Source organism: Balaenoptera musculus, chromosome 19, assembly GCF_009873245.2.
Source record: "Balaenoptera musculus isolate JJ_BM4_2016_0621 chromosome 19, mBalMus1.pri.v3, whole genome shotgun sequence".
NCBI classification, from domain to species: Eukaryota; Metazoa; Chordata; class Mammalia; order Artiodactyla; family Balaenopteridae; genus Balaenoptera; species Balaenoptera musculus.
In genome coordinates, this window is record NC_045803.1 from 47,785,774 (window position 1) to 47,796,106 (window position 10,333).

General features: G+C 42.3%; 1 protein-coding gene across 4 annotated transcripts in view; it reads right to left on the bottom strand.

Annotated features, from left to right (window-relative positions):
- The window catches only part of RFWD3 (ring finger and WD repeat domain 3), a 62,660-nt gene extending 55,499 nt beyond the window's left edge, over positions 1-7,161 (bottom strand). For 3 of the 4 annotated variants that reach the window (XR_005017487.1, XM_036833990.1, XM_036833992.1), the window contains exons 1-2: positions 7,083-7,161; positions 3,205-3,775 (exon numbers count right to left, since the gene is read on the bottom strand). Coding sequence is in view for 3 of the 4 variants with exons in the window: in XM_036833990.1 (XP_036689885.1) it covers positions 3,205-3,773 (569 nt within the window). In the remaining variant the exon portion in view is untranslated. Of the gene's footprint in view, positions 1-3,204; positions 3,776-7,077 lie in introns of all 4 variants that reach the window. The other variant, XM_036833991.1, reaches the window with a different exon arrangement.
- Positions 7,162-10,333: the final 3,172 nt, after the last annotated feature.

Genomic DNA, 10,333 nt, shown 5'->3' on the forward strand with positions numbered 1-10,333 from the left:
TGGACTGAATGTCAATATTATGACATAGTATGAGTGTGTTTCATGTTTGGTAATTGCAATCATTGTTGCTTTTGTTGTGGTCATCCATGTACAATGCTTGGTGTCAGTCTATTTATCTCTTGTAAAAATAAAATACAGTGTGTGTGTGTGGAAAAAAAAAAAAAAAAAGACTACTATGGAGGGACTTCATAGTAAGTCCCTCCATAGTAGTGGTTAAGAATCAGCCTTCTAATGCAGGGAGCATGGGTTCGATCCCTGGTCGGGAAACTAAGATCCCACATGCTGTGGGGCAACGAAGCCCGCGTGCCGCAATGAAAGATCCCACATGCTGCAACTAAGACCCAATGCAGCCAAAAAAAAAAAAAAAAATAAAAAAAAAAAAAAAAAGACTACTATGAAGCTGAAGAGAGCGATGGGAATAGGGAATGCCACAAGCTCACAGTTCTTACTGAGATTCAGCTGGTTTTCTTTATGAATCACTCACTGAATTGCTACAAGTATTTGGTTAATTTCCAGAGTACTGAAAAAGTTGATTTTGATAAATGTTGCCAGTTGTTTCAATGATTTTACGGAGAGAATTTCTGAGGTCCTTACTCTGCCGTTTCACTGATGTCACTCAGGTTTCCTTTTCAAAAAAATGCTAACCAAGTTTACAAACTTATTTTATGAACTGTGCATGAACAGCAGCTATAGCTACTCATGAGAATAAGAATATAAGAACAGTATTTCTAAGAAACATTTTAACCAAATGAAATACATAATAAAGTTAGGCTATTACATGCATATCAATAGCATTCTGCATAGAAACCAGTAAAAAATTAAGTGATTGACTATTTTTTAAAAAATCACTCATCAATATTGCTTTTACATAGCAAACTAGGCATTTCTAAGGTCAGGTGGGGACATATAAAGAGAAACTATGAAGAGCATCTGGGAGGCAGTGCTAGGAGTGCAGTCTTGGAACCCAAGAAATTCTCCTTTTTTCCTGCACTTATCATCTCTGCATTAAATAACAGTATAGTAAGTTCTTGCCCCTTGCTTACCCTCTGTAGTCCTAGATTCCATAAGCTCCAAGAGAAAAGGTACCCTGATCTGTCCTGTTCACCAATGTATCTCCAAGGCAAAAGTTCAGTCCCACATAGTGGAGTGTTACAAGTATTTGATGAATAAGTGATGATGCTGGCTGTCAGAATCAAGCAGCCTCAAACAAAGAAACAGGAAAGGAGTTTGTGACCTTGGCTGAGAAGTAGTTGGGAAAATATCCCACTATGCAGGTTCCCCAATTTTGGCTTCTTGGTGGAGTCTGAGGCAAAAGCTGCTCACCTTGGCCCAGGCTCTCAGCACCTGGCCCAGGAATGGTCTGTCAGGTGAGTAATGCCAAACACCATAATAAGAAATTCACCTCAAGAAATTCAGAAGGTATAAGCAATGAGTCCTGGAAAAGCTCAGACTTTTATGTGAATTTAGTGTGGAATTTGTTTACAACACAATTTAAAGGAAAAAAAAATTTTTAACGCCCACATTTATCTAGCTCCAGAATCCCATGTTCTCTCTCCACTGAACTGCATAATCCCTTGCCTTTAAGGTTTATTCTCTTTGTGGAGGACAAACATATGACCGTCAGTCAAATAGCTTAACTGACATCATTTAACATCTAAATTCTGTAGCTCAGTCCCTGAGCAGAGATTCTACAACACATCAAGCTATTTTCTGATTAGAGTCTGGCTTCTGTGTGGCAGCATCCCCTAGGAGAATCATGCTGACCATGCCAACAAGAGATTTGGTCTCTGTGGTGTTTCTAATTTTCTCTGTAAATTGGCATCTGGTTTATAAGTGTCAGTCTCCTGTGAACTGGTTAACACAAAAGTCCCAACCAAGAGCAATCTCCACTCCCGACTTGCTCATGAGTGGATGAACAACCAAGCGTGAGGACTACTGCAAGAGGCCTCTTGACAGTTCTGGGGACACCACTCTCAACTCTCAGCCCCTTACTTCAACAGGGTCCCCAAGTGCACTACAAGGTACCTTCACCTATGACACAAATGTATGAAATCCTACTTTGCTTTCAAATCCGAGTAACGGCATCTTAAAATAAACAGAGTAGCATGCATTTGCAACTCTTGTCAACACAGAACTGGGCACCCCTCACCCCTGATGGATCACATCCAGCAGTGACCAGGCATTACAGAGACTGAAGCCACAGTAATAGCAGGCCCTGATACAGTAATCAGCAGGATCCATGGAAAAGGATGCTGAAATCCAGAATCAGAAGGTACAGTCCAGTTCCAGAGTTATCCCAGTCAAAACACAAATCACCCCATCATCTTCCTCATTTGTAAAACATAAGTAATAGATGGCCCAGCTACCACTTTTTATTGTCACCTCATTATTTTCAGTGTTAGAAAACAAACAGGTCTGACTGAAGCCAGCTCTAACCTCCTCTGTGCTGTCACTATGAGACCCTGAACAAACCACTCTCTCAGGGTCCAAGTTTCCTTCATATTTAAAATGAAAAGGTTGAATTCAATCTCTTTCAACATTATGAAGGTACTTAGAAGCCCAAATGTGAAACAAAGTATTTCAAAAAAAGCTGGAGGAAGTTTAAAAAACAGGTAAGGCATAGACAATTGTTATTCTTCTTAATAACTCTGTCACAAAGACTTGACAGCTAAGCCCTTCAAGAGGCAAATTCAAACCAAACCTATGGAAGAAAATTATTTTAACTCTACAACACAGTATCAGGTGAGGAGGGCTAGAATGTTTCTCACTTAGTCAGATAAGCTCTAAATTAATTCACACTCTACTTTTCACAAGGCTTCTCTAAATCCAGCCTGCCCCATCTTCTGAAATCTACTGCACCACTAGTGGAGAACAATGAAACTTGGGCGAGTGGAGTAGCCTTGAAAGTAAATATTTTTTTAATGTACAAGAGACAAATGATCTAAAGAAAAGCCAGCAGCCTCTACAGAAAACGCTGCCAACAAACTACCACCGAGTTTTCAAAACATATCAGTGTAACTTATCCCCTCCATTACTTTGTGAAGTAAATAAGGCAAGCACTTTTATTTTCATCTGACTTATGAGGTAACGGGGGTTCAGAAAGGTCACCTGACTTGCCAAGTCACAATGCTGGGGCTACGATCAGGGCCTAAGGTTCACAATTCCCAACCTGGCACTAATCCTACTGTTTATACATATATTTACCTGGCATTGTTTGTCCTGTGAGACCCTCCAGCTCTTGCCCTCTGTGAAGCAGAACTCCTCCTCCTCCTAGTTCTCAATGGCCCCACCCTGTGTTCCAAAGTTGGTCTCAGGATTTCCAGCATGCCATGAAGTCTCCGCAGCCCATTGATGAAGCCGTTCGTTGAATCCAATGAAGATACTTGGGCAGTGTGGTTAGCACCAGATTCCTGCCTACGTTCCTCTGAAACTCCTGGATTGATGTTCTCCACAGTCTCTTCTCCTGGGAGCTCCTCTGTCACATCAATGGACACCTGTGGAGCAGGCTGAAGCAGGGGCAGTCCCTCTTGGCTGCTGACCACTTCATCAGGAGAGGGCTGGAGCAGGGGTGGTCCCCCCTGGCTGCTGACCACTGCAGCAGGTGCAGGCTCAAACAGGGGTGGTCCTTCCTGGCTGCTGACCACCTCAGTATGAGAAGGCTGGAGCAGGGGTGGTCCCCCTTGACCACTGACCACTTCAGGAGGAGCAGGCTGTTGTGCAGCACCATGATCTAACTGCACCTGAAGATCATATTTCATTGTTTCATGAGCCATCACTGAGAAAACAATATTTGTAAGTATTAGTAAAATATATCAGCTATAAGACATGTTTTATCTAATCATATCTGTTCTTTAATATTTCTGTTTAAGATCATTCTTGGCAAAACTGGGAAAACTTAAAGAGATGATTTTGTTCGATTTTTTTTTCCAAAATAAGTACTATAAACCAGTTTTTCCTGTTTGCCCTTTGAAAACATGAAGTCATGTGATCACAGCACTATCCTTTAAAATAGATCTAGGGACTTCCCTGGTGGCACAGTGGTTAAGAATACGCCTGCTAACGCAGGAGACACAGGTTTGATCCCCGGTCCAGGAAGATCCCACATGCTGCAGAGCAACTAAGCCCATGCGCCACAACTACTGAGTCTGTGCTCTAGAGGCCGCAAGCCACAAGTACTGAAGCCCGTGTGCTGCAACTACTGAAGCCCATGCGCTCTAGGGACCACATGCTGCAACTACTGAAGCCCGCGTGCCTAGAGCCCGTGCTCTGCAACAAGAGAAGCCACCATGATGAGAAGCCCGTGCACCGCAACCAAGAGTAGACCCCGCTCGCTGCAACTAGAGAAAAGCCCGTGCACAGGATAAATAAATAAAAAATTAATTAATTAATTAAAAAAATAGATCGATAAAATAAGAGGACTGAACTACTGAAGTAGTGGATCCACAAGTACAAGGCAAAGAGAGTATGAGACACACAAATCAGTTTTTCGGACTGATAACTGGTAGGACTGTGTGCTGTTAAGAAGCAAGCTAATTTCCACTGAGGGGACTGTAAAAACCACGTACCAAAGAAGACAGCATTGTAAGACGGAGATGGAAAGGCTGTGAAAGTAGTTAATCTGTCCCTCAGGCAAACAATCAAAAAACCCCTCCCCCTATGCTGCAGACAACTGGAGGTTTGAACCAGACAGACTTAAGACCAGCAGTGAAAACAAAGAGTTAAGTGAAAGTCTACAAACTTTCACAAGTGTGAGACACTTCCAACCCTTCTCCCCGGTTGCACAAATCCAGAACGCAATATTCTGGTTTACATACATTCTCTATGCCTCAAGGCAGGAGATTACAGGATTGTTCCCTAGAGAAAACCAGCTCAAGAGGAAAGATCTGTAAATACTGACAGCTCTGACTCTCAAGAAAATGGCTGGGTCTCTGCCCGTACATCTAACAGTAAAAGTCCATTGGTTGGTAAGGTTCAGTCGTTCATACAGAGCTTCCAATCAGTTTTCTGGGGTCTCTCCTCAAAATGAACAAATAGTCAAAGAACAACTGACATTCAAGAAAAGCCTCCAACATGAGAAAGAGACCAAAGCAGACAAAGAGAAGAAACTCGGAGAGAAGAAAGGAATACAATGCAAGAAACAGAAATAAGTAAATAAATAAAGAAACAAATCCAAACTTAAAAGAATGCCAAGGAAAAAAAGATTAAATCAGAAAACAAGAAAGAGCTCTTAGAAAAGAAAATTTACAGCCAAAGTAAATGCTTTAATAGAAGGACTGGAAGATAAACCTGAGTAACTCTTTCAGAAAACAAAAGACAGTTAAAAAATAATAATAATATTAAAAGCTCAAGCTAGAATACTTGATTAACTGAAGTACAAGAATGAGAGAACGGGCTTCCCTGGTGGCACAGTGGTTGAGAGTCTGCCTGCCAATGCAGGGGACACAGGTTCGAGCCCTGGTCTGGGAAGATCCCACATGCCGCAGAGCAGCTAGGCCCGTGAGCCACAACTACTGAGCCTGCGCGTCTGGAGCCTGTGCTCCGCAACAAGAGAGGCCGCGATAGTGAGAGGCCCGCGCACCGCGATGAAGAGTGCCCCCCACTTGCCACAACTAGAGAAAGCCCTCGCGCAGAAACGAAGACCCAACACAGCCATAAAAATAAATAAATTAATTAAAAAAAAAAAAAGAATGAGAGAACTCAAAATGGAGAAGAAAGTGAAACAAAACCTCTGGTCAAGATGTAACCATAAACTCTCTTCTAAGAACCCCAACACCGTAAATTTCCTCAAAAATTACATCAGTTACAGAACAACCTCCATTATTAATTCCAATTTTAGGACACTTATAAAATATGCAAAACCACACTACTATATGGATTTATAGATATAAGATAGTATAAAACAAGCCCAGGCATGAAAAATACCAAATTCAGGAGAGGAAGGGTGCAGAGGTACACATGAGGCTTTGAATACAGAATTTTTTTTTTAAGGGAAAAAAAAAAAAGAATTCTATCAAAAAGTCAAAGCCAAGATTTGCTAGATCTGGGTGGTGAATGCACGGGTCTTTTAAAAATTATTCTGTGCACTTCTCAGTATGGTTAAATATTAAAAAGTGAAATTTCTTCCCATCATATGCCAGATCTGATTAGAGAAAAACCAGTTCTGATAAGACGTGAAAGGCCCAGAGCCGAATCCAAACCTGATTCATCGGTGTATCCTACACAGCAAAAAGTACAGAGCAGATGCTAAATATTTACTTAATTACCCACCATCCACCTAAAAACACAAAACCAACCAAAAATCCCCCAACAACTAAGAACATATTAGCACCCGATATTGACAGAGAGAGACAGGAGAGATACAGAACATGCTTATCCCGGCAGAAAGTTCTCTAACCAGCGTCATCCTGGAGCAAAGCTTCCCAATCAACGTGGGGAAACACAAATCCCTCCAGGCCTGGGGCTGAGCAGCGGTGCGTCGGCTGCAACCCCCGCTCACCCAGGCCGTGAGCAGCCTGGTCCTAGACCTCCCGTAATCTTTCCAAGCTTTGTCACTCAGATTTCAACCAAAGTCCGCTCCAGGCGGGATGATGGCTCCCAGTTAAAAGAATAAGAGGCGCCGGCGGGGAGTCATGCCGACCTGGGTTCAAATCCCTGCTCTGTCACATCCTACCTCTGGGACCTTAGGAGGTTCCCTATTCGACTTGCTCCTCTGTAAAATGGGGATAATAAAAGTGTTTACGTCACAGTGTTGCTGTGAGGTAAAGTTGGATAGAATAGGTCCTTCGTTCAACTTGAAAGTGATGCAAGTAGAAGGCGCTCCACGGGACGGCAGTTATTTGCAGATGATGAGTCTGAGGCTCGGCTGCCTGGAGAGCAACCCGGGACCTTTGACTCCGACCCCGCGGCGAAGTCGGCTCCTTCCGGGATCCCCGATGTTCCTGCCTTCCCCGCCCCCACCCTCACCAGCAACCCCGCAGCCCATCTCGTGGGGCGTCCCGGGGCCCCGCGTCCATGGACCCAGCCCGGGAAGTCATCTCGGAGCAGAGGCCCAAGGTCTGGGAAGAGACAAGCACCCACCTCACCTGAAGCCGGAAGGACGCGGTCAGACTCGCGGGACCGCCGCAGCAATTGCCGTCTCCTTAGGGAACCTCTCGCCGGACTGGCGCCAATACCCACTTCCGGAGCAGCTCAATCCGCCAGCCCGAGTTGCGGGCTCGGCCTGCTCCTATTGGGCAGCAGTCCCAGTCGGCGGCCAATACCCTCTCTTCTTCTTTCTTTGGTCGCCACTGGCTGAAACAGCGGCGCTCTCATTGGCTGATCCTTCGTAAACGGACTAGGCGGGACCACGCTCGAGGAGGCCTCGTACAATTGGTAGAAACCTACGTCCGTCAACTCTCGCCCACAGAGAAAAGCGGAAGAAGGGTTTTACCGCTCTTTATTTGAACTTTGTGGCGGGAGAAAGTCGTAAGGGAAGCATTTCTTGGTCCATTTTGAAAAGATGAAAATATTAAAACTGTGCCTCATGCTATTTCTCCCTAAGTCTTTGGTGAAGGAGATGTCTTTATCCAAAGGCTGGTAGCTAATCCAATAATTTCAAAATGTTGCCCGCAGTATCCCGGCGCCTATAAAGAAGAGTGGGACAATCCTGTTCGTATATTGTACATCCTCCAGTGGGTTGAAGAGCTCATGCAAAAGAACTTACCTACACGGTCTCTTCAATCCCAAACCATTGCAACAAATTGCCTGCTACTAAACTACCGTCACATCACTTGACAGCAAACATTTTTCAAGCATTTCCCTGAAAGACGAAATCTCACCTTTAGGAGGAAGACCTAAAAATCTGAACCTCAGGCACAGACTGCACACTGCCAAATTTCATTTACTCAGCTTCCAGTTCTGAGTGGAACTAGTAGCAGAGGAGAGTGTAAACAACTGAAAGCCATGGATTATCCAAATAATTGACTTTTCAATATTTTCCTCCTCCAAACCTGTCACTAAAGTGAACATTAGCATTTGTACTTTTTTTTTTTCCTTTTCCTGCCCCTAAGGGAGCTTCTACTGAGCTATAGCAAGGTTAATATGAGGAAAAGGAATGTTATTTTGTAAACAAATACATATATTATGGGCGTAGAATGAAAAACATTTTGAGTGATTCTCACTGTTATATAAGTAACTGCATGTCCAATGCAGAAAATTTAGACAATACATAGAAGCAAAAAAGAAAAATTGTCTCCAGAGAAGTCATTACTTTGTTTAAAATCGTCATCTATCTAAATGTGTATATTTACGTATAGATGGAACTGTGTTTTAATCTCAAAATTTATTTTGAATTGCTTTCCTTGTCAATGAATACATAGGCACATCATCAAACACTGAGTGATTCTTTGAAAATTAAAAAAAAATTAATAGGTAATATCACATGGCAAAAAAAATTTGGACAACACAGAGGGCTGCTTAGTGAAAAATAATACAGAATGTTTCTAAAAGGTTCTGAGAGTATATTCATTCATGATCCACCTAATGGCCATGTTTACTAATTAGAAGAGAAAGAGAATAAACACACAAGCCAGAAGGTTATAGTCTTGTCTCCAACTTCCAAAAGTTTTATATAGTTAGAGGAGAAAGGTATTGGCTGTATTTCATTTTAAGGGTGAAATTCCCATTTACAACTTTATGGGTGATTACTTAAACACCAACCCCCCGTTGGCTCATTTGTAAAAAGACTGAAAAAAAAATGCACTAAGCGCCACTTCATAGAAGAGTTGTTTAGATGGATGTCTTTTATTTTTCCTCCACCAAAAGACATAACTAATGGGTTCCCCTAAACTACATGATAGTAACTACTTTTATGGACCTGAACGTATAATTTAAATGAAAAATTTGAAATAACTGTCAAGGCTAAAATATGCCAAAGAAAGTTTACACTTGTGGTAAGCCTCATCCCCAGGATCTGGGGAAAGCCATGAATTTCCCTCTACCATTAGCAGTACCTTCATTCATTCATTTTCTAGTTCATTCGGTCAATAAATATTGATACTTTCTTCAACAACTACTTAAATCCTGGCTCTGGTCTATATGGTATGGATATGGTATATAAGACAGAGAGGACTCTTGACCTAATGGAACTTACATTCTACTAAGTGGGGTATAAACCAATAAACAAGAATAAAGTAGGTAATTTCATATAGTAAATATCATAAAAGCAGTAAAACAGAGGGACATGAATGGAGAGTGCTTAGGAGAACTTCTTTCAATTGAAGGTTCAAGAAAGGACTCTCTGAGGTGCTGATATTAGAGCTGAGACCTGAAAACCTCAGAGGAAAACTTTGAGAAATGGTGTATAGTCTATAATTGACCATAATAAAAAATAGAGTAAGGTAAGTGCTGTGATGGGCATGGTAGTGCTCCAAATAATGTGACTGGATAGGGCTTCAGGACACCTGGGTCTGCCTCTACTCCCCCAATCATCACTAATATTTTACATGAGGTGCTGCCCGTTTTTGGACCTAATTTTTTGCATGACAAAATGAGATAGCTGGACCAAAATGAAGAGTTGTCCCTGTTTGAAGTGCAGCAAATCTAGAAGACCACAAAATGCTGCAGAAGTTCAAAGCAGGATGGGGGGAAAAATGATCTCCTCTGCCAGATATTAACAGACAGAACCATGCTGGTCTGAAGTCCCTCTGCATCAGCTTTTTGGAATGCTATGGGAATTGATATGTGAACAGGTTACTATTGATATGTACTGAGAATTTATTCTCAATGTCACCACCATTCTCCTAACACAGCATGAGATCCCAGGAAGTAGCCTTGTAGGCAGGAGTAGATGCAGGTTTCATGGGCCTGAAGCTTATACAATGTGGAGGAACCTCTTAAAGTATACAAAATTAAAAATATAAAATTACTTCCAGTAAAGGCCAGCTATCTCCTGTTAAGCAAATCCTTTAACAGACAATAACTAAAAGCTCTTGACAAATTTTTTTCTCTTTTTTTTTTTTTTGGCCATGCCGTGTGGCATGCAGGATCTTAGTTCCCTGACTTGGGATTGAACCTGCACCCGCTGCAGTGGAAGTGTGGAGTCTTAACCACCGGACTGCCAGGGAAGTCCCCGGACAAAATATTTTTTAAAAAAACAGCTACCTGAAGGCACTGGAAAGCAGCTAAAGGCAGGCAGAAACTAGAGGGGTCTATATGGAAGAAAGAGATGGCACTAGGTGAGCCTCCCATTTTTTTTTTATGGCTTTTAGCTTGAGGGTAGGACCCCATTGGCACCATTTGCAGTGGCTAAAACTTGGAGAGAAACTCTCAGTCTAATTTGGTTGAAAATCAGAGG